Consider the following 25,668-nt stretch of genomic DNA (forward strand, 5'->3'; position numbering starts at 1 on the left):
TGTGGTATCTTCCACAAACTTAAAAAAAATCCACTGGCCTTACTGTTTTAGGAAAATGCTAGGCACCTGGGCACACTGCTGGCTGATATTCAGCTGGCTGTCAACACAACCAGGTCCTTTACCACCAGGCAGCTTTCCAGCCACTCCTCCCCAAGCCTGTAGCGTTGCATGGGGTTGTTATGACCCAAGTGCGGGACCTGGCACTTGACTTTGTTGAACCTCATACAGCTGGCCTCGGCCCATTGACCCAGCCTGTCCAGATCCCTCTGTAGAGCCTTCCTACCCTCCAGCAGATCAACACTCCCACCCAACTTGGTGACATCTGCAAACTTACTGAGGGGGCACTCGATTCCCTCATCCAGATCATTGATAAAGATATTAAACAGAACTGGCCCCAATACCGAGCCCTGGGGAACACCACTTATGACCGGACGCTAACTCAATTTAACTCCGTTAACATCTCAACTCTTTGGGCCCGGCCACCCAGCCAGTTTTTTACCCAGCAAAGAGTACACCCATTCAAACCACGAGCAGCCAGTTCCTCCAGGAGAATGCTGTGGGAAAAGGTATCTAAGGCTTTACTGAAGTCCAGGTAGACAACATCCGCAGCCTTTCCCTCATCCACTATGTGGGTCTGTCGAGGACTAACCAGAATTGTCTCGACATTGCCGTTCTACCGCCATCTTCTGGGTCCGACATCCAGCCCCCAACAAAACCACCACAGCCCATGCAGAGACCAGGACACGAAAGGCGGGACCACGGCCTGCACGCACGCCTGCGCAGACACCAGGGCGCGAAAGGCAGAGGCCAGAACGCGGAAGGCGGGGCCATGGACTGCACGCACGCCTGCGCAGAGACCAGGGCGCGAAAGGCAGAAGCGCAAACTGCATGTACGCAGACCTGCTCTGCGCATGTGCACGGCCCTATAAAAGGACCGCGTGCGCCTTTTGAGGTCCTCTTTTTCTCTTCTCGTCCTTCACCGTGCACCTCCTTGGAAGCTGCTCCTGCGGACACAGAGGCTGGACCGACTGGACCTTTGATCGACGGGACAACGCCGGACTCGGAGTGGCGGTAGCTAGTTCCCCTACGTGGCTCTTTTCTCACCCACCTGAGCACGCTCTTTCTATTTTTCTCTCTTTTCCTCTCTCTCTTTTTTTTTTTTTCCTCCTCTTTTTTTCCCCCCCCCATCTCCCTACCCGGTCCTCACCCCTTCGTTCGCCAAAATAAAGTCAAAAGGTTGTACGGCATTTGACCTCGTTTGCGTCTTAATCTCGTCCTTGGGATCGTATCGAAACCTCTCCCGACATTGGATCGGACATTTTAATTGGCGTCACGGACAGGATCCCTTGAGACGAGAGTGTCATACAACCTTACGGTGTGCTGAGCGAGTGTGTGTGAACGAGACGTACAAATAAGTACGAAGCGAGTGCGGAGTTCCGATCCGCGGTTCTGCTCTCCCGCGAGGGAAGCAGCCGGAGACAAACGAAGCGCAAGGAAGGAGTGGGTGTTGAGACCTTTGCACTGAAACGCGCGTAGCAGTTTGATTTGAGCTCCTGAGGGCGTATAGGGGAGATTTGAATTTTATGGTGTGACCCCCTCAGGATGATATCCCCTTCGTAGGCTCTGCTCTGTCTTACACTAGTTTATGGTCTGGCCTCCTGGGGGAGTATAGGGGAAGTGTGGATTGTACGGTGTGACCCCCTCAGGACGATATCCCCTTTGTAGGCTCCTCTTTGTCTTGTAGTAGTGTGCGGACTGGCCTCCTAGGAGCGTATAGGGGAAACTTGGTTTTTCTAAGGTTTGACCCTCCCGGGACGAACTCCCCTTTGTAGGATATGGCCGCCCAAAAGGCAGGCGATTTTTGTGAAGAGACAGAGAAATTATATGAGTTTTTAGAAACGTACTGCTCTCGCCCCTCACCCCCGGGACGAGATTGGGCACGGGACCACTGGTTCCAACTGCAAAGTGTTATGGACCGAATAGCAGTTTTGCATAAAGAAGCTAGAGTGAGGAAGGGAAAAGGGAAGGCTGTTGTTTGTGCTGTGTTAGGAGCGTGTCTGGCAGCGGCGGTGGAGGACAAGAAACGAGCGCCCTGCCAATCGGAGGCTGTGGCCGCTGCGTTGCAAGCGGCGATAGCGCCGCTGCGAGAGCAACTACTAGAGACCAAACGGGCGCTAGAGGAGGAGAAGCGCCAAAATATGATTTTGAAGGAGGAGCTGAGGGTTCAGCTCCTGAGGGAAGCAGACACCCTCGCTGAGGCGGAGGTAATGTTGGAGGAGAAAGGGGTACGCCAAATCTACCCTCAGAAAGACTTAAAGCAATTAAGGGAGACTGTGGATAACCCCCCCGATATGTGCCCGCTGGTAAAAACGGAATATATATATGAGGACGATAGCGACAACCGTCCCCAAGTTGTAACCAAAGAAATCCCTTTTACCGCCACCGAACTGGCTAAACTCCGAAAGGATTTTGCTAGGACGGCAAGGGAGTCCGCAACCGAATATGTGTGGAGGATATCCCTGTCGGGGGGGGACGGGATCACACTATCGGAAAAAGAAGCAGAGGGGAGGGGTATTGGGGCCCCGGCGTCTTCCTCACCACGGGCGATCGCCGGGCCCCATGGTCTCTGACCCAGAGGGCAGCATATTGGGCGGGGGGGCTGAACCCATTAGAAAGGGGGGACCCCCTAGCTATAACTGGTTCGGTTGAGCAACTGCTAGAAAACGTACAAAAGGCAGCATGCCTGCAAATGATGTATGACCGGGAACTTAAGCCAAATTTAAGCTCTCCGATGTTGTTACCGGTAGACCCCGAGCGGCTGACACCGCTAATAAGAGGACTCCCCGATTCGTTAAAACCTATCGGGATCCAATTACAGGGAAGAATCCAAAATGTGCCTCGAGAAGAGCGAATTGCAGCTGCCCTGGAGGGAACAGGAACCCCCGAACAGCGGCAGCGGGGGAGGAAGGTGTGGACCTGGGGGGAGATAGCTCAGGAACTGATAAACTATGGGAGGAAATACGGGCCAGTAGGCAGAACTTACCACAAGGTGGAAACTAAGGCCGTGCGGGCAGCGGAGCCGGTAAATAAACCGTTGGCTTTTTCGGGGACAAGCCCCGACCCAACAAAAAGGGAAAAAACCCTGCTCCGACAAGAATTGTGGCAGAAGGGACTGCAAAAGGGTGTGCCCCGAGACCTAATGGATGGGCTCCCCACCAAAAAATTAGAGCTCCTGGTGCGGAGGTGGTCCGGGCAAGGACCCTCTCCCAAACCAAACGCGCCCTCCATGCCGGCACTGGATAAGAAGGAGGGGTTCAAGGGGGATGAAAGGGTGGCAGGAAACTAAGACCTCCGCCCCCTCAGGGTGAGGGGGGAGGCGGGGGGTGGATGTTTATTAGACAACTCACCTGCAACAATAAAGGGGACCTCCTCATTACCGTCGCAGTAGGGCCGAGGAAGAGGCCCACGACCTTTTTAATTGATACGGGGGCCCAAATTACAGCAATAAAACAAAAGCGAGGCAGAACGGTGCGGCATCTCAACTCCTTCTAAGCGCCTGATAGTATTAAACGCCCTAGGGAAAACCCAATCTGTGCCCATGACCCCGGTAACCTTACGGCTACCAGGAGATGAGAGTCCGGTGAACACCATGGCGGCCACAGGACCCTTTCAAATGAACCTCTTGGGCATAGACGTTTTAAAGGGCAGACAGTGGCGCGACGCCCAGGGAAATTCCTGGTCTTTCGGCGTCCCGCAGATCAGGCGGTTGGCCGACGCCCCCGGCGGGGGGGTGCGCCTGTTGCAAGCGGCGCCTGCCCTCCCCCCTTCCAAACTTGACAAGCGTGAAACCCTACCCGCTACCGATAGGAGCAAGAGATGGAATCGTGCCAGTGCTGGAGGACTTAAAGGGGAGGGGGATTATAGTTCCCACCCACTCCCCCTTTAACTCCCCGGTATGGCTTGTCCGAAAACCAAACGGCAAGTGGAGGTTGACAGTAGATTACCGGAGGCTGAATGCCAACACAGGCCCATTAACAGCTGCCGTACCGAACATTGCCGAGCTTATAGCCGCCATTCAAGAGCAATCACACCCTATTATGGCGACTATTGACGTTAAAGACATGTTCCCCTGCAGCCGCAGGACCAGGACCGCCTTGCTTTTACCTGGGCGGGGCAACAGTACACCTTTACACGGCTCCCTCAGGGATACAAGCGCTCCCCCACCTTAGCCCACCACGCTCTAGCACAGGAGCTGGAAGCAATTCCTATAAGGGCGGGGGTGAAAGTTTACCAATATATAGATGATGTACTCATAGGGGGAAATCAGGTGGAAGAGGTTGGGGAAGTCCAGAAGGACATCATCACCCATCTAGAGAGCATAGGATTGACAATCCCACCTGAGAAAATACAAACCCCTTAAAGTGAGGAGAAATTTTTAGGAATTTGGTGGAAGGGAGGGATGACATGTATCCCACCAGACACCCTTTCCTCCCTCGACCAAATTAAGATACCAGAATCAAAAAAAGACTTACAGCATGCGTTAGGGCTGCTTGTGTTCTGGAGAAAGCATATCCCTGATTTCTCAATTATCGCGAGACCCCTATATGATTTACTACGGAAAAGGGCGCAATGGGAGTGGACCCCGGTCTACGATGAGGCGCTACGGCTGTTGGTGTTCGAGGCAAATGCATACCAAGCCCTGGGGCCTATCCACCCGACAGACCCGGTGCAGATCGAGTGGGGGTTTGCCGCAACCGGGCTATCGATTCATTTGTGGCAACGGGGGCCGGCAGGGCCCATCCGGCCCATTGGCTTTTATTCTCAGAGTTTCAAGGATGCAGAAAAACGGTACACCACGTGGGAAAAGGGGCTGTTTGTAGTCAGCCTGGCTTTACGAGAAGCAGAGCGCACCATTCGCCAGCAACCAATAGTGCTCAGAGGTCCTTTCAAAGTGATTAAACCAGTTTTAACTGGGACACCTCCCCCTGACGGGGTGGCACAAAGAGCTTCGGTGCGGAAATGGTATGCGCAAATAGAACATTATTGTGGTATTTTTTAAGTTTCTGAGGGCGCTGCCAAAAATTTAGTTATCCAAGAGGGAGTGGCCCCAGACCGGGAAGGTGACGTGCCCCCTTCTGCTGTGCAGGTAGCCCCCCCATTTTCAGAACAATTACAGAATGCTTGGTTCACTGATGCCTCTGCTAAACGAGAGGGCAGAACTTGGAAATACCGTGCTGTCGCCCTACAGATAAGGACCGACCAAAAAATAATTACTGAAGGAGAAGGCAGCGCTCAAGTAGGGGAATTAGTGGCCGTATGGAGTGTCTTTCAACATGAAGCCCAATCTGCCTCTCCAATCTATATCTACACTGACTCCTTTGCTGTCTTTAAGGGGTGTACAGAGTGGCTCCCCTTTTGGGAACAAAATGGGTGGGAGGTTAACAGAATACCTGTATGGCAAAAGGAAAAGTGGCAAGATATTTTAACCATTGCCAGACAGGGGAGCTTTGCGGTAGGATGGGTAGCCTCCCATCAGATGGGAGAAGATATGTCTGGTCATTGGAACAATAGGGTTGATGAGCTGGCCTGCCTCGCCCCCTTGCAAAGTGATCCAGTAGCGGAGGATTGGGAGCGACTCCTGGAATGGTTGAACCTTAAGAGAGGGCACACTGGAGCCCAAGACCTCTACCAAGAGGCTCAGGCCAGAGGCTGGCCGGTTACCCGAGAAAATTGCAAAACTTGCATTTCGGCCTGTGAGCAATGTCGTATCTGCTTAGACAGGCACCCCCTGGAAGACAGTCCCCTACATTTGAGAGAGGGAAAAGGTTTGTGGGAGGCCTGGCAGGTTGATTACATTGGTCCGTTCCGTAAATCAGAAGGGAAGTGCTATGTATTAGTGGGTGTTGAAATAGTATCTGGCCTAGCACAGGCTAAAGCCTGCGCTAAGGCAACAGGGGAGAATACGGTGAAGGCCCTGAAAGAATGGTTTGGGACCTTCCCTAAACCGCAGTTGATTCAATCTGACAATGGTACATACTTCACAGCCAAGATGGTCCAGGAATGGGCGGCTCGGGAGGGGATTTCATGGGTATTCCACACTCCATACTACCCTCAAGCAAATGGGATTGTGGAGAGAACAAACGGCTTGCTGAAGCGCTTCCTGAAACCACACAAACCGGGGTGGGCTGAGCGGGTAGGAGATGCAGTGACTAGCGTCAATAGCCGTTGGGGAACAAACGGATGCCCAAAAATTATGGCGTTTTGCCCACTAGCGCCGACAATCATGCCCACCTCACCTAGCCCTGACCATTCCGTCAACCCATCCTGTTTCCCCGGACAACCCGTCTTAGTTGAACTCCCCACCGTGGGAGCAGTACCACTAACATTAGACACCACAGTGAATAAATACACGTGGAAGGCAAAAGACGCTTGTGGAAAGATCCACAAAATTCATGCTAAATGGATTGTCCCTTCCTTATGACCCGAGAAGCGAGTTTGCTTCTATTTTTGTTTTCCAGGAGGAAGCAGCTGACCTGGACATGCACCACCCGACGGAGACTAGACAGACGCCGATTGCTGCTTAATCAGGATGCACGCGTTATTGGTGGCTGTACTAGTTTGGAAATGTACCTATAACAGTGGCGGAGAGCTAATTCCTTCACCCTCCCCTGACCCATTTGATCCCTTCAAGGACAATGAATTTCTATTATTAGCCAAAGCTATAAGCCAAGCTTTTAATTTAAGTCATTGCTGGGTTTGTGGGGGACCCTTGCCCCAGCCCAAATTGTGAGTAATTATAGTGAAACCACGAATGACACTTGGGGTGATAGTGGAACATGGCCAGTTCAATTTCCTGCTGTGGGGCAATATTGTTTAAATCGTACTCAAAAGGGAGGGGTCTACGTGGGAGAAAGCAAGTGCCAATGGACACTTACGAACAAGTTGGTAAATGCAGATAGGGGTATCTCCATATGGGCATGGCTTGATAGTGCCGGACGCAGTCCAGGGTTCAAAGGGTACTGGGCAAATAAAAATGAAACGTTAATTTTCCAACAATCTAGGGACCACGTTACAAGCAAACCTGTGAATGGAAAAGCAGCTTTGGGGCCTGGTATTGCACCGGCCAGATGAACAATAACCCAACTGTCTTTTTTAGCCCTGTGGGCAATGACAAAACAATGTATTTCCAGTTCCCCGGGGATGCAGCGGGACCATTCGCCAACAGGGCCACAGCTAAAAGGGGCCATTATTGGATTTGTGGACATACTGCCTATAAACGACTGCCAGAGCATTGGTCAGGGGTCTGTTATGTGGGAATTATCCGGCCTTTATTCTTCCTTCTTCCACAAACAGGTGGCTCTCAGTTGGGGATAAGATTGTACGATAATCTGGAAGATGGAAAGATTGCCCGCCGCAAGCGAGCTGTTGAGGTGAACATAGGTGGAACACAAAAATGGGGGGAAAATGAGTGGCCTCCTGAAAGAATAATCCAACATTGTGGGCCTGCCACCTGGAACCCCAGTGAACCGATATCAGGGGCAAGGGAACCAATCTATAATTTGAACCGTATAATCCGATTACAAGCGGTTTTAGAAATTGTTACCAATAAAACCGCCAATGCTATAGATCTTTTAACTCAACAGTCTCAACAAATGCGCACGGCAATCCTTCAACACCGTATGGTTTTAGATTATTTACTGGCTGAAGAAGGAGGGGTATGTGGGAAATTAAATGTCTCTAACTGTTGTTTAGAAATAGACGATGTAGGCGAAGTAGTCCTCCAATTAACCAAAGACATTAGGAAAATAGCCCACGTCCCTGTCCAGACCTGGAATGGTTGGAATGGTAATTTATGGTCCTGGCTGCCGGGGGCGCCCTGGGTGAAACAGTTGCTGTTATATTTGCTATGTGCATTTGCCACTTTAATGTTTTTACCCTGTATAATACCCTGTTTTGTTCAGCTAATATGACATGTGGTATCTAATATGCAGTTCATACCTACCACCTCACCCGAGGGCATAAAACAAATCCATGCCGTTCACCGGGTAGAACCCACCACAATAACCATTGTTTAGACCTCAAACAAAAAACACACCAAAACAACAACAAAAAAATTGCATATTCCTACCCATGTCATACTCACTAGTTGTTCTATACTTCTTATAATGGTGAACTACCTCGCGCAATGAATTTCTCAGGGTTGTTCTATAAAGTTGAACATTGTTAAACTTTGAAAGATTAAGGAAAAAGAGTGTTTACATTGGACAATGTTCCTGTTTGTTTGCAATTGAACACTCTTGCCATGTCCCATGTCACCTTTTTCCTCTACAGCTCCCCTTTTTCTCTGCTTCTGTCTCCACCTCTGCTCTGTCCTCTCTCTCTCTCTTTTTCCCTTCCCACCTCTCCTACCACTGTGAAGACTGCAATGTCGAGCCACGGGGTGGTGTCGAGGACTAACCAGAATTGTCTCGACATTGCCGTTCTACCGCCATCTTCTGGGTCCGACATCCAGCCCCCAACAAAACCACCACAGCCCATGCAGAGACCAGGACACGAAAGGCGGGACCACGGCCTGCACGCACGCCTGCGCAGACACCAGGGCGCGAAAGGCAGAGGCCAGAACGCGGAAGGCGGGGCCATGGACTGCACGCACGCCTGCGCAGAGACCAGGGCGCGAAAGGCAGAAGCGCAAACTGCATGTACGCAGACCTGCTCTGCGCATGTGCACGGCCCTATAAAAGGACCGCGTGCGCCTTTTGAGGTCCTCTTTTTCTCTTCTCGTCCTTCACCGTGCACCTCCTTGGAAGCTGCTCCTGCGGACACAGAGGCTGGACCGACTGGACCTTTGATCGACGGGACAACGCCGGACTCGGAGTGGCGGTAGCTAGTTCCCCTACGTGGCTCTTTTCTCACCCACCTGAGCACGCTCTTTCTATTTTTCTCTCTTTTCCTCTCTCTCTTTTTTTTTTTTTCCTCCTCTTTTTTTCCCCCCCCCATCTCCCTACCCGGTCCTCACCCCTTCGTTCGCCAAAATAAAGTCAAAAGGTTGTACGGCATTTGACCTCGTTTGCGTCTTAATCTCGTCCTTGGGATCGTATCGAAACCTCTCCCGACATTGGATTGGGACAGGGTCACCTTCTCATAGAAGGAGATCAGGTTAGTCAAGCAGGACCTGCCCTTCATAAACCCAGGCTGACTGGGCCTGATCCCCTGGTTGTCCTGTACATGCCGCATAATGGCACTCAAGATGATCTGCTCCATGACCTTCCCTGGCACCGAGGTCAGGCTGACAGGCCTGTAGTTCCCCGGATCCTCCTTCTGGCACTTCTTGTAGGTGGGCATCACATCTGCTAACCTCCAGTCAACTGGGACCTCCCCAGTTAGCCAGGACTGCTGACAAATGATGGAAAGTGTCTTGGTAAGGACTTCCACCAGCTTCCCCAGTACCCTTGGGTGGATCCCATCTGGCCCCATAGACTCATGCATGTCTAAGTGGTGTAGCAGGTCACTAACCATTTCCCCTTGGATTACAGGGGCTTTATTCTGCTCCCGGTCCATGTCTCCCAGCTCAGGGGGCTGGGTACCCTGAGAACAACTGGTCTGACTATTAAAGACTGAGGCAAAGAAGGCATTAAGTACCTCAGCCTTTTCCTCATCCTTAGTCACTATGTTTCCCTTGACATCCAGTAAAGGATGGAGATTCTCCTTAGCTCTCCTTTTCTTGCTAATGTATTTGTAGAAACTTTTTTTTTTGTCTTTTATGGCAGTAGCCAGATTAAGTTCTAGTTGGGCTTTGGCCCTTGTAATCTTCTCCCTTCATAACCTCACGACATCCTTGTAGTCCTCCTGAGCTGCCTGTCCCCTCTTCCAGAGGTCATAAACTCTTCTTTTATTCCTGAGTTCCAGCCAAAGCTCTCTGTTCAGCCAGGCCCGACTTCTCCCCTGCCAGCTCGTCTTTCAGCACATGGGGACGGTCTGCTCCTGTGCCTTTAAGATTTCCTTTTTGAAGGATGTCCAGCCTTCCTGGACTCCTTTGCCCTTCAGGACTGCTCCCAAGGGACTCTGTCAACCAGGCTCCTAAACAGGCCAAAGTCTGCCCTCCAGAAGTCCAAGGTAGCAGTTCTGCTGACCCTCCCTCCTTACTTCTCCAAGAATCTAAAAAGCTATCATTTCATTATCACTATGCCCAAGACAGCCTCCAACCGTCACATCACCCACCAGTCCTTCTCTGTTGGCAAACAACAGGTCCAGCAGGTGCTGTCCCTAGTTGGCTCCCTCACCAGCTGTGTCAGGAAGTTCTCTTCCACACATGCCAGGAACCTCTGAGACTGTTTCCTCTCTGCTGTATTGTATTGCCAGCAGGCACCTGGTGAGTTGAAGTTCCCCACGAGAACAAGGGCCAGCAATTCTGAGATTTCTCCTAACTGCTTACAGAATATTTTGTCTGCCTCTTCATCCTGGTTGGGTGGTCTATGACAGTCTCCCACCATGATATCTGCCTTGGTGGCCTTCCCCCTGATTCTTACCCATAAACACTCAACCCTTTCATCACCATCTTCAAGCTCTAGACAATCAAAACACTCCCTAACATACAGGGCTACCTCACCACCTCTCCTTCCTTGCCCATCCCTTCTGAAGAGTTTACAGCCATCTGTTGCAGCACTCCAGTTGCACAAGTCATCCCACCGTGTTTCCATGATGGCAACTGTGTCATAGTTTTCCTGCTGCACAATGGCTTCCAGCTCCTCCCTCTTTGTTGCCCATGCTGCATGCATTGGTGTAGGTGCACTTCAGTTGGGCTCTTGATCCCATCACCTTTTTGGGGGAAGAAGCTCTAATTCCTATGTGACCATTCTCAGGTGCTTCTGTGTTTTCTAACACATCAGTAACCCCTGCATCATTGCTGATGCATGGCTCTCCATCCCCTGCTTCCACTGAGATGGCAGACCAAAGGACCTCGCTAGCATATAGTCTCTCAAACATTGGTGTGCTGCCCCCAGGCTTATCTCTAGTGAGCCTGGTTTTATCCCTTTCCCCCTTCAAATATAGTTTAAAGCTCTTCAGTGAGCCCTGCTAACTCCTGTGCAAAGAGCCTTTTCCCCCTTTGAGGTAGGTATACCCCATCTGTCGCCAACAGGCCTGGTGTCATGTAAACTGACCCATGATCAAAAAACCCAAAATCCTGCTAGTGACACCAGACTCAGAGCCAGGTATTGATCTGCTGGCTCTTTGTTTTTCTTCCCTCATCGTTCCCTGCAACTGGAAGGATAGAGAAAAACACTACTTGTGCTCCTGATCCCTTAACCAGTCGTCTCAAGGCCCTGAAGTCTCTCTTAATTGTCCTCGGACTTCATGTTGCAACTTCATCAATGCCTACATGAAAAATCAATAATGGATAATAATATGAGGGCCATACCAGGGTAGGAAGTTTCCTCGTCACATCTTGATAGGACAAGAGGAAATGGTCTCAAGTTGCACCAGGGGACATTTAGATTGGATATTAGGAAAAATTTCTTCACCAAAAGGGTAGTCAGGCACTGGAACAGGCTGCCCAGGGAAGTGGTTAAGTCCCCCATCCCTGGAGGTATTGAAAAGACATGTAGATGTGGTGCTTAGGGGATGTGGTTTAGTGGTGGACTTGGCAGCACTAGGTTAGTGGTTGGACTTGATGATCTTAAAGGTCTTTTCCAACCTAAATGATTCTATGATTTTATCTTTAGCCTGGGCTCCTGGGAGGCAGCAGACTTCCCTAACAAGTGGGTCCAGTCTGCATATTGGGCCTTCTGTACCCCTCAGAAGAGGGTCTCCTGTGTCTCTTTTTTTATTTATGGAAGTGTTTTCGATGCAGGATGTAGGCTAACTTAACTTTGGCGACTCTTCCAACCTAGATGCCCCATCGTCCTCATCATTGTTCAGTTCTACTTGCAGAGCCTGGTACCTATTATGCAAGGGCACCTGGGAAGGTGAGGTAGTCACAGAGGAGACACACCTGCTGCACTGGGCAGGAACTTGTCACCATTGCCCCCTATCCCTTGAGTCACCACGTTCAGCCAGGTGGAGAGACGACAGGGAATCCTCTGCGTCACATGTCCTGTCTGCCTGACAGGCCTGTTCCATGGAAGGTAGGGTGCGATTCCAGTAATCTCTCTCTTGGACTCCCTGATACTCCTCCAACCTACTCACCGCCTCCCGGAGCTCTGTCACTAAGCCGAGGAGTTCCTCTACCTGGGTTCACCTCCCACAGGTGTGCTCACTACTGCCATCCGGCACTGGTGTAAGAGTAGAGCACACCCTGCAGCCTGACACCTGGGTGCCAGCATGTTCCCACTGGAGCTCTGTCTGGGAAGCTGTGTCAGTCATGGCAGGTGCAGAGTTTAGAGAGGCCATGGCTTTCTGCTGGGTGGATACCATTGCTCCCTGGTCAAGCTGGCAGAGCTTCAGCACCCTTCCTGCACGCCCTTCCACGCAAACTGCCGCACTATGCCCTGTTTGCCCGCCCTGCTCGCGGTGTTCCTGGTCACTAGTGCTCTCCAGGGGCTCCTTTTATATGTGTGTGGGTCTTGGCTGCCATTGCTCTTGGCCCTGCCCAGGTCTTGTCAGCCACTGTCACGCAAGCTGTGGGCTCCTGGCAGCTCTCTCGGCTCCCCCTGAGGTTTCCCCAGTTGAGGAAAACCTGCTGTGCACCACGCTAGAGCGCTCTGCTGCCGATTGTGCTGGCACCAAAGCTGCTCACCTCGGTGACTGAGTTTACTTCTTTAATTGAGATTTTACTTTTTCTCATTTACAGATTCCATATAACTTCTAGAGATAAAGAATCATCTGCTATTCAAGGAGTAGCTACTGTCTTTAGGTTACAAGACAGGTGTTTTAAAAGGATATCCATCGCACAGGACAAACTGCTTGGTGCATATCCTAACCATCAAACTGCAAGTGAAGAGCACAGTGTTATATTATGAAGTGACACAGCCAATGCCATTTTTTACTGCTACTTTGTGCAAAGGATTATACTTCAGAGGACAATAAAAGTCCAAGAAAAGTGACCACTAACAACCTGTCTGTAAATACGGAGTTATTTAACCCTGTGTTTAGCAAAACTAACAGCTTTTAATGACTTAGTGTATACTGAGCTGATCCTTAACACAGTTACACCATATGTCTAATGTCTCTAATAAGCTACAAATGCCAGAAAAGCCATGGTTATGCAACCATGGCTAGATTCAGAATCCCTGTGAAGACAACATCCTATCCACAGCTCCTGAGAGCTTTCTGCCTGCCTTTGCTCTTCCTCAGGACAACAGGAAACAAGAGTATTACTGAGGCTCTTTCCGATGATAGCTCATCTAAACAAACTTAAGAATTTTCTTTACTCATTGTTTTCTTCACAGTAACTGGGAAACACCATGGATAAAATGGTTGCTGAACCTCAACAAAATATGTAATAATCTAGTCAGATTAAATACAACTTACTTGCAGACAGGAAAGCATTACTATTCAAATTCAAAGCCTCACTTTCTGCCTTTGAAAAAGCATCCCTAACATATTATAAAGCACTTAAGTATAGTGAAACAAATAAAATAACCAACTAAATCCCTGTGATTTACAGACTTAAGAGAACAGGTGCAACCAAATTTCAAGTCCCATTTGCCATCTTTTTTTTTTTTTCCAACAGCATATTTAGGCATAAAGGTAGTTCACTGCAGCACAGCTATCCTACTTGGAAAGAGGCTTGTGATATCAGTATAAAAACATCCACGCAGCTTTCACCAGTATAATTTCTGCAGTACAATAACCACTGAAGTGCACATATTTAAGCCAGGAATTTAATCAAGTCCAGGATTAGCCAGCACAAATGGAGTTACCCACCATCACCAATGGGCAGAATAATGCCTGGCTACCCATTGCCGTTTTAGAAATGGTACTCATATCATTTATACATGCATCCATATCCATGCATGTTAAAAGCAGTAACACTCTAACATTTTGAGACAATCTGTTGAAAGACAGGCTGGAAGTCTTCAGCAAACCATCTGCTCTAGCAACCATTTACATAACACAGCAATCCTAGCACCTCTCTTCAGACATACGCAACCACAAGTCTCCCATCTCAAAGGAGAGTCACAGTATAACACACACTTTTTAGAGCATAGCTTTGGCTCCTGCTGTTCCTCTCTCTTTCAAATCACTTATGTTTGCAGGAAAATCATGCAATTCCTGGACAGGTGGATGGAAATACTACCTACCTCAATCTGTTTTTGCCAGCATGGTAGCTCTACATGCATTCTCTGTGACAGCAAAGCTTACTAGAGATATTCCTGCCTCCTGATCAGCCTCCACACACATTCCCACCCCTCGATTATGCCAGCGCAACTGTCTATGGACAATGCTGTAAACAGATACATTAAAAAATGCTGTAAAAGGAATATATAAAATGTCTGGATTAAAAAAAAAAAAAAAAAGAAAAAAAATTGTTTTTCCGAGTGAAGTTTTCTTTTAGCCCAGAACATTTCCAGAACATTTCATAAGCAAACCAAAGGCTTCACTGGATCCTTTAGTTATGAAAGCAAGCTTCAGCTAGAGGATCAGTCTCACTTAGTTTTTGTTTGCAAAAGCTGAATTCGAGAAGTTAAACAGATGACGAAATATGTTTCCTTCCTGCATCATGCACTTGATCTCATGGGTAATGCTGCATTTTCCAGACTCTTTTTCCCCTAAGCAAACCAATATTTTTAGTTCTTAGAAGTGTCTCTTTTCACATAGCGTTTGCAGCCAGACTGCTTTGATCTTAATGCATATCAAACTAGTCTAAATTACAAATACCTAAATAAACTGCTTACATTTAACTATGCTCTCTCTTTAAATTTTAATCAGGGTAGAACAATGTTTCAGCTCCTAGCATCCCAGCTCGTCAGGGTATTCGACATACAGCTTATGTCTCCTTTATCAGTCTTTTGCCAGCTGGTGAACTCTGAAATATTGAATATTGTTTGATTCTTGATGGTACTTATTTCCACACCTTTTGCTGTACATCTACAGTGATTCCAACAAAGAATATAAGATGCATTAAAGCACACTTTCAACCATGTGTAAGTGTTAAAACACAGTGAGTTTCAAGACACAAGATATTTAATACACAATGGGAAGCACTTTTCAGTCAAAGCCTTGTTATCCTATAAATCAAAATTTTTCAATTACAGCTACAATCTAAAAAGTCAAGTAAGGCAGAAAGAACATTTCAGGATTCTGCTTATTGATGTCATTAAATCCAACGTACTTCTAAGCTTTAAAGCATGCATGGACATTGTGAATGTTTTAGGATGTTTCCCTAACTGATGAATGCGCTTTCAGCTACCTATTTATGCAAGAAGTTAAAGTGTTTTTTCTAGTTAATGCAACAGGAAGACATACATGGAAGACACAGACAGGTGGCTTATATAACAGTATTAATTGAAAAGAATGTGACTAATGCATTCTCTTGGGCAATAAAAGTTTATGAGTAAATCCCAGAAACTTTAGGAATGCATAAGTAAACCAAATAATTGGTTTAGAGGAATGAGACTTTTGGATTCTTTCATATAGACTACGGGTGTTATTTTCCACAGCTAGAAAACAGGAATACTTCACTACTCCTCTACAGATAAGGCCATTTAAGTACAGGCATGTAATATATATTTCAGGTTAAAATTGCACTTTAGATAGACAGCTCCTCCCAGTTCTAACAGGGCATCTCTAAATCCCAGTTCAGAAAGGTTTTGGAACTGTGAACTCACTACCCTGCCAATATGCAGGACAGCAGCAGGAGGGGCCAATGACAACACAAGGTCCAAACCTCAGTATGGTGTTCGACTGCAAAATAGTCCTGAAAGATACAGTTACCATAATAAAGCAAATTCTGGTCAAGGAAAAATGTGTTTAAGAATCCAGAGGGCTTATAGTGTCTTCAACTCTTGTTTTGGGATTTAGAAAAACTAGACTGTAGAGCCCCATGCGTGTACATAAACAAAACAGATTTAGGTCCCTCTGGCTATGAGGCTGAATATGGTAATGTCAATAGGCATCACACTGAACAAGAATCTTAAGGTTCGTACTATCCCCCACTTTCTCCCTACCACCAAAAGGAGCAAATGCACTTTAATGTGAGCACTGTTTACAGCAATTACTTAAATTCTACCAGAGCATGCATCAGCATTTTAAAAATCATCTGTGTGATGAAGTGACTGATAATGCATTTTAGAATTTTTTTTTAAAGTGTTATCCTTTGCTTTATCTGTAATAGACTACAATTAATAGCAACAGAAAAATGCTTTAAAAAAACCTATCAGTTGGGATGAAATGTGGATCATAAGAGGGCAGCATGAAAGATTGGAATAAATGACAGACAGGAGAGAAGACATGGTAATTTCTCATTATTTTTGACTCAACCAAAGTGCGAGAATCTCAAAGTGTTTGATAACATTGAGCATCCATGTGACACAAAGGCATACCAGCCAACAATTTTCCAGAGAAATCTGCAAGAAATGAGAGTATTAACCTTTGCAACATTCACAGACCATTATCTCACGAGCCAGGAATAGCTTTTTAAGGACTTAGTTTCCATGTCTTTATTTTTAAAGAAGTATTACAGTTGTTGTTCTGTAGTGCAATGAGTTAATACAACAAGGTATAACACCTTGGCTTACTGGGAGCCATACTAGCATTTCAGAGGGCAATAGCCAAAAGTGTGGTTCAGTTCCTGGAACTTTCCCTATAGTAGAAAGTTTTACCAGCAAAGCCATCCATGCATCAGAAGCAGCTCCTAAGCATTTATATTCTGAAGCAAATCTGAATGACTCTCAACCTTCTCTTAACAGAGAAAGCTGGCTTCCTGAGACTCAAGTATTACCAGCCACAAAAGTGGCTCTCAACAGCCATGCAAAGACATCCGTGACAGTGAGGAACAACATAACTGCCCTGTAGCTCTGATTACTTGCAACACATGTGATGCCTCATCCTGAGAAACAGTGCTGATTAAAAGCTTCCTCCTTTTTAAAATCCTCTGCATCTTACAGCCTGAAATTTCTTTCAAATAATTGTGTGGTGGTCAAGTGACTACTGCCTCCAGCTCTGCGAATACCACACACATAAGAGGTCTGATCGACTTGAGGAGTTTGCACAAACTTCAAACTTCAGATGAGAGCCAATGAAGAGGAAAGAGATTGTAGTAAGAAAACATGTGAAATAGCCCCAAGTGAAACCCAAGGCTGACAAAGAAGAAACCTCCAGCATGAATATCACATTGCTCCTGAGAAAGACCTCACCATGCTGATGACTCATCTGTCTGCTCAAGGAATAGAGTGTCAACCTCAGGATCCACAGGAAGAGTGGAAGGGTGAGCATAATACCATAGAAAAGGGGTAGAAAGTGGGAAGGCTCTGCATAACAATTCTAGCTGTCATGTTAACGAGGCTTTTCTGTCTTAGAGAATTTGTACTATCGGATCATCAAAATATTAAGTGGACAAACAATAAATTCTTGACCCCATTTATGTAGTGCATTCCTTTTTGTGCATTACAAGATTTGGAGTGTAGCAGCATGCCAAACTGCCTCAGGATTATAGGGTGTGTATTCTGACATGGGAAGACCATGGAAAATACAGCGCACAGGGAGAAAAAAGGAACAAGCCACACCACATCCAGAGAAAAAGAACCAACAACCTAAGTCTAGTGTTGTCCTGAGATTTGGATCTACTCTCTTAATGCCAGAATGCATTAGAAACTAGTACTGTTCTACGAATGAAGTGTCTCACCAAACATGATGCAAAAACCACCAGAACTGAGGTAGAAACAGAGGGGCTTGAGTAATAGGAAGGAATCTCAAAACGCAGCTAGGCTGTCAGAGCCCTTCAGTCCCTAAAGAAAAGGGCTCTGCACAGGTACTATTTTACAGGACTGTCTACTTTACCAATTTACATGGAATTTATTTTGTTTGCTTTTGCCATAGTCTTCAACACACTGCTTCTCTCTCTCTCTGTCTATCAAAATTTGGTGACCAGCCACATGCGGAAGCAAAGGGATTTTTGCATTAAACTAGCTACTTCATTTTAAGGATATAAAACAGTTATACTGTGCAATAGAGGAAAACAAAGCAACAAAAACCATCCTGAAGTACATAGCTTTACAGAAAACAAACTGCAATCAGATTTTGTGCAGCTACTGAAGAACAAAATTACAGGCAGATATTATTCTGGTCCTACAATCTTAAGATGGTAGAAAGTACATATCCTATATTCAGGAATTGGTTTGGATGGAGTTACATCACTAACCTACAGAAGAGGTGACATTATAGCTATAGTGCAGACACTAACCGATCTCAGCACATAGACAACTTTTTAGTCACCTACTGCAGAGTCCCTGAAACTTTTCAGCAGGCAGCATTTAAGCTCTGCACAGATACCTGTAGGCAGAAATGCTTTGTTTCCCCCTCATAGTATTGGACCTCCCCACAAAACTTAACAAAAACTTGAGACCATTGCAGAGAAAAGTCCAGCTGCAGAAGAGACATTTATAAGCCTGCTCAGGCATTTCATTTTCTCAGCCTTTTTGGCACCTTAAAAATGAACATACACTGAAAGACTGTGACAGCCTACAAGAAATTTAGGAGGTTGTACAACACCATCCTGAAACTGTGCTGTTAAACTGTCATAAACTGTAGTGCTTGTGAGCCTGTCCATACTGTTATACAGCCCAAGATGAGAAAAATAATACATTGTAATATTTTTTCTTTAGCTGTCTACTAACTCTCATCTGAAAAATACCTAATAATGGCTCTCCATTTAAGATGGAATTACATTACTTAATTTTCATGTGCAGGCATAAGGTTGCTGAACAGCTTGAAGGAAAAAGGAAACTTGGAAAAAAAAAATCTTTCACTGACTACTATGCAAATATTACAAGTCTTCCCCAGTTATCATTATCAGCAAGTCAAGGCCAGTAAGCCAAAAATATCTGCATAACCAGGAGGAGGTACCTATTCCATTAGGTAAAATTCAGAGATAAGGAATAAGCACAACATAGGATTAGCACGTGTCCCATCTGTCACCTGTTCTGCAGTTAGCAGAACCCACTGCAACATACTCAATGATTTTATGAAGACTGTTTCGTGTATGTAATCCTTTACAACAGGTTATGCTTCATTATTCTGCAGTCCCATATGACAAGAGGCCCAACCAAATGTCTTAAAAACAACTAATAGAGATTTGGAGCTTCTCACTCTGGCCATCACCCATGACATATGCATAACTTTAACATTTGGCCTATCCGCAGTGGAACAGGGACACTCGTTACCTTTGAGAAGCAAGGAAAGGGGAGAGTGGAATACAGAGATTCAGAACTTGGTAGTTTTGGGGATAAGATAACCCTTATTACCACAATTCTCTGAAAGGTATGATGTATTCCTTGTATATCCTTGCAGCACTATTGTATACCATGAACGCTTTTCCACAAGGTAGCACAACAGATAGCTATGCTCACGATGCAAGGATACCATGCACCTTTTGACCTGGAAGGGCATCCAAATGTGAACAGGTGTTACCAAATGGCAGATAGATACTAGCAAAACTCTTGCCAATAAAGCTGTATAGCATTGGCATAGCCCACATTTCAATTTGAAATGACAACAATGAAGCCCCATCACTCTGCTGGTATTCTGAATCACCTTCCGCCCTTGTCTTCAGTTCTATCTGCTCACTCTCACATGGACGTAATCACTGATTAATCATACAACACCCTGAAGGACTAGACACAATCTACCTGAAATACCAAAATACTGGAGTGCCATTTTCTTTCCAGAAAAAGACTAGAGATCTATTAAAACTGTGATTTTTTTCAGTTTTACTATATATCACTTAAAGACAATGTAGAATCTTTTCCTAAAAATGTAAAAACTTAAAGGATTCAAATATCTTCCACGTATAATGAAGTTACATTCTCATTTTCCATGTTTGCTGTTTTTTTGGTTTTGGTTGGTTGGTTTTTGGGGGGGGGGGGGGGTTGGTGTGTTTGTTTTTGTTTTGTTTTTGGTTTGGTTTGGGGTTTTTTTAATAAATACAATCTTAGGAAGTAAATATCTCTCTGCTATAAACACTGAAAGATAAGACCTGCTTACTGCTGTTAAGCCAGTTGAGCATATAAACTGGTACAGCTGTCAGATTCAAATCATTGCACAAATAAACAGAATCATTAACAATTCTAAATATTACGCTCTTATTAAATGGATTTTCTGTACATATGAACTATCAAGTCAAAATAAGTAATTTTAAAAACCCACAGCCCTATTATAGATACAATTCCTTCCTGATAAAATTCCTTCTCTGTTTTTCTTACTTAAAGAATAACTATTATCTATCATAGCTGAAATTGTGCCCAGAGGCTCAGAAAGTTATTTCATATGCTACGTTCATGAGAGCCTTTCTACACCTTGGCAACAAGTCATTAAGCTCCACAACTGTTTCTGCTCTTGTTCACCTGGAAGTTCTTACCAGACATTTTGGGTTAACAAATGCAAAATAACTCTGCAAGTTATTTTGACATCAAAAGTTATGAGGTATATATGAATGCACATAGTTACTAGGACTATTCAGTGCAACACGCATGAAGACAGGACTACCAATCAAACTCAAATAATTTCTTATTCATTTAAGCTGCATAGCTATAAACAGAGCTTTGAATGCATTGATATTAGACAAGAAAGTATTTATCATCTGGAACCTGCCATCTAAACAGGAATACTCACCCTGCTGCAACTGCAGGAGGGATGACCAGTATGAGTTTAAGTTGCGCTTCACGCAGAGCTTCAGAAAGGTGCACGAGCAAGTGAATCAACTCCCTGAAATATAAATATATTGTTAGAGGGAAGGGCAGTAAAACTGGTGCTATACATTGGCAAGAGCAAGTTAACGAGTAACAGTAGAAATAATTGAAAAGATGCAGCTGGCAAGAGAGCCAAACACAGTTTGTAGTGAACGATCATAGCAGGAAAAAAAAATTAGGGAGACTGATCAGAGGTTTACCCTCTTCCAGGACTAAGAGCACTGAACTGCTGGAGACAATCTTAGTTTTATTGGAATGGGTGATCACCCTGGGGCTAAAATGTTTCCTAGTTTTATTTTAATCTAACTATGCATTATTAGCATGTAAAACCAGCATATCTTATCAGAGCAGGTCACCTCTTGAGGTCATATTCAGTAAAAAGAATTAGATCAATACAAGAACCAAACACTTTTCTGAAACAAGCAGTTGTTGAATAGATTAAAGTTGCCACTGTATTACTACACATGAGGTCTCAGAATTTGTAAAGATGCTTTCACAGCAAGATGTGCAATCTTCAAGGGATATTTCTGAGGCCTGTATTTAGAAACATTTCTGCTGCTGTTTTTTTCTGTATAAATAATCCTTTTGTTTCTCAATACATTACTGTATAGGTACAAAATAAATGTTTGGCAATGTCATATCTGGAAGTATCACCTTCCATATGCATCATTTAAAGACTTGCACGAAAGCCCATTTTCCTATCTGTATTCTAAACATTTCAATAGAAAAATAAACTCCAAAATTCTCATGTAAACTGGTTTTAGTCTTCCTGATTTGAAGGGTGATGTTAATAGAAAATCCTTCAGAGACAGACTGCAGAAACAAAAAAAGTTTAATGCCTATTGTTATGTTAAGAGGAGTCCATTATTACCTTCAATTTGCACTACAAATATGGCCCTTCTGTGTGCCTTCCTTAAGTCATTTGATTTTTCAGAACAAAGTCAACTTTCGTATTTACCCACTGGCAGGGTGGATCCACAAAAGCATTCAGACAGATGATACTAGCACAGAATTCTAGATCTGTTCAGAACTTTGCTTAAAGCTGAACTGAGTAGAAACGAACTTCGCAACCCATTCCAGTAGGCTAAAAGTGCTAAAGCAGGAAAGGCAGGATATACATAGGCGATCATCCAAGTTGTTTGCTCCACTTAAACTGGATTAGACCTGAACTCTCAGAAACAACTTTTGGTACTGTCATGCCTTTCAAGGCAGCATCATCCTAGAGATATTCTGATGAATCCTTGATCTTCCAATATAATTATCCATCACAGTAATGATGCTTGACTGGCACAATGTAGACACTATCCAAAGGTAACCAAGTATTTTCATTTTCCCTGAGATGGTTTGATGCCTGATGAAAACTTCCTAACGACACTACAAAAGCCATTACTCTCAAAATCCTGGCAAACAAACAAAGCAAGTTTTATCACTTTCCCAATACCATCAGTATTTTGTGCTTACAATTTGAGAGGGGCTGTGCTGAACACTTCTTGACAATGAACTGTCACACTGCCATCTATATGTCTCGGGGGCGGGGGGGGGGAGACGGGAGACATGAGATTACATGTACTTCTACCATTCTTTCTCTGGGAAAGTAACAGCTTTCCCTCCCATTTCCTTATCATATGCATTCTACATTAAGAGTGTCACTATTCAGACAATTCAATTATAGCAAAAGAAGAATCCTCTTCCATAGGAACGCGTTAAAAAATTACAACACTAAACTAAACAGACATTTATTGACTCCAACATACACATCACAGCTCCCACATGACATAATCTTATCAAAAACTATAACCAGTATTAAAACTAGCTAAGCCTTCTTTCCCACTGATTTGTGTCTCACGGCTCAGTGACCTTTTTAACTAATTATGCCCAAACTACAGTATGAGTGCACCGTTTATTAGATGTCAGAGATGCTACATATAAGACAAATTTGACCAAAGAATCAATTCCTCTGGCATTGAGATTATTCTACAACGTTCATCAGCAGGGATCTCTTTTCTCTGCTTGACTGCCTTTGTCAGCTGTAGGATCTCTGAGACCTCCACACCACGCAAAACATTTGCTGACTTTAAATTTAATTATTTAGAAGGTGACATAAAAAGGAAGGAAAAGCAGAACAGGACAAAAGAACCTAACATAAGTGTAGAGCAAGATAATGCCTTTTTCATTTAGAAACAAGGCCAACACCCTCACTCCTACTCTGCATCTTCACCTATCTGCCTCAGCTCCTAAAATTTTACTATCCAGATAACAATGCTCAGAAGCATAACAAGAAAAGCAGTTGGGATTATTTTGAACCAGATGCAGAGGAAAAAAAACATCAAGTGAAATTAAATTCAAGATTTCCCCCTTCCTTGGCAATGTCAGACACTGGTGGTTAGCCAGCAGAGGTGAAAATATATCCACAAAAGCAGTGACGCACCCAGAAAAACAGTGACTACACAAAAGCAGTCATATTTTAAAACTAGAAAGGCATACAGCGTAGAACCACAACCTGCAATTGTAAATGAAGGACAGAGATCTATGGCCTGATAAAGGGGCAGGAGTGCAGTTTGGATTGCTGGTTTTATTTTGTAGGTAGCAGACAGGACTCTTAACTAAAAACAGACTCCATCAAAACAACCACTTCCTCTCCTCCTGCCACCAAATTCAAGCAGTATATCTCTGGCCAAAAAATAATTAGCTCCAACTTGGAGGAGGTCAGGAAGAAAAAGGGTAGCAGGACAACTGCGGATTCTTGCTCAAGAAACCCAGACTAACATCTACTCACTAACCTGTCAAGCCAGGTCTCTGGGCCCTGAAAACTTTCTAGCAAATCAGTCAGGATTAATGGTTAAAGACTTAATTTAGGCTCACTTCCATTTGTCAGCCAAGACAGATTCTGCAAATCAAACGTGCACTCTTTCCCTCTCCCCCAAACTGCAATAGCAGAATGCTCATTTATTGTGTGCTATAAATGAAAACTTTACTGTGTCCAACAGTGCTTTCCAGTGTTTTAAACACAATATTCTTCCATATTACCACTGGTAATTTTGAAAGAAAAGCTACTGACATTTTAAACATTATAATAAGGTGCAGGAAAGTAGGAACAGAATCAGTCTTCCTGAAAAGGCTTCATTAAATATTTACCAGAGACTTCACCATTGTCAAATCTAACTTCAGAGTAGCTACTAAAACACTGGCAGCTTTAAGACTCTATCTTGAGCTAATTAAGGTCTAATTCATTCCTACTATTTCAGGCCTTCTATTATCACTACCATTTGGTATGTCAATTTTCCAAGTGTTAATGATTTCAAAGAATCTTGTCCCTTATAAACTATGCAGACTTCCAAATTTTCATCACTCAAAGTTTGAGGGAAGCTTATTTTTTCAGAACTCCCTTTTTCCAGCATTGCTGATCTATTATGTTTGGGACACCTTGTAGTAGTTTACTTCACTGTGCAAGAATGGGCTGTAGGCGTATTTGAAAAGCCTTGCAGAAGACACAAAAGGCTGTTATATCCTTCCCTTCAGTTACATGACCCTCCAGAACTCTACAGCTTTCCAACTTCAGCCACTTTTTTTGCACAAGTTGGTAGTCAGTACTCCCTAGAATTTATGCCTTGTCAAGAAAATTGGACAGAATAAAGCTGTCTACTTCAAGAAGAAATTGCCCTTTTGTGCCATTTCATTGCCTATTTAATACCAAGAAACTGGAGTGAATTATGGCAAATCTTTTATTAATAGATTAATTTTTCAGGGACTAACATGAAGGATAGAACTGCCAGAAGAGCTTTTTGCTCCTGTACTCCTACCAACATTAATAAGATGTCTGAAGGTCATCTTCTGCATGATACCAAGTGCCAGCAGCACGTGGTGACAAAAAGAAAAAAAAAAAAAAAAAAACAACTTATATTTTTCAGATTGGGTCTGTGTGATGGCAGTGCCATCTGTCAGCTAATGCCAGACTGATCAGAATAACGTGTGCACTTTTATGTATGCTGTGAGACTCTAATGGGTACATTCATGCCTTTTTCACAACGTGACCCAGGTCTCTAGAGAAAAAATACCCCCAATGAACCCACAAGTGAGATTAGCAAGAAAGACATCATCCTGTCTAGCTTTTAACTAAGCAGGAGAACCTTTGCTTGCTCACTTATCTCAATATTTCTGCCATGTACATTTCTAAATTTAAATGCCACAGGACGAATAACTTGGAATATTTTATTGCAAAATCAGTCAAGAAAGTTTTAGATAAAAAGAGAGTTATTTAATTAAGAGGCAAGTTTAAACTATAAGCAGCAAAACACATTAGAATTGAGGTATCATTTGCATAGGATATCTTGGCTGATTTAGATTTTTGTTAGGAGACTAATTTCCTATCTGTTAGAACAAAAGATGGGAAGCTGAATACTTTTTCACTGTGCAATGATTGTCAGCATGAGAGGAGGCAGCATCAGTTAGATGCAGTCTTTCATCTCACATTAGATTTGACATCACTGTGATTTGTATATCAATAATTCTATTCCCAGAAATCATGGGAAAAGAAGTAGGTACCAGTACTATACAGGGTACTTCGAAGTATCTGTATTAGACATCTACAGGAGCCTGAACTGGTCAGTATAAATCTACCAAAACTTAGGTCCTCACACACATATCAAAACAATTCAGGTTCTTCAGATAGAACAGGTGTCATTTCAGCATCTAAATATAAGAACCTAATGCCATTTTATACATCAAAAGGTATACAAAGCATGCATACAGGATTGCTGTGTAGGACTCAAGGCATCTAGGACCCTACATGAATAGCCAGAGACTTGGCTGCTTAGGACATCTAACG

At 44.6% G+C, this 25,668-nt stretch overlaps 1 protein-coding gene across 2 annotated transcripts in view; it reads right to left on the reverse strand.

Annotated features, from left to right (window-relative positions):
- The window catches only part of CHID1 (chitinase domain containing 1), a 137,420-nt gene that overhangs the window by 96,647 nt on the left and 15,105 nt on the right, over window positions 1-25,668 (reverse strand). For both annotated transcript variants that reach the window (XM_082317127.1, XM_082317128.1), the window contains exon 8: window positions 20,767-20,859. In XM_082317127.1, coding sequence (XP_082173253.1) covers window positions 20,767-20,859 — 93 coding nt within the window. The remainder of the gene's footprint in view (window positions 1-20,766; window positions 20,860-25,668) is intronic.

This window comes from Platalea leucorodia (genome assembly GCF_965183815.1).
Source record: "Platalea leucorodia genome assembly, chromosome: 7".
Lineage (NCBI taxonomy): Eukaryota > Metazoa > Chordata > Aves > Pelecaniformes > Threskiornithidae > Platalea > Platalea leucorodia.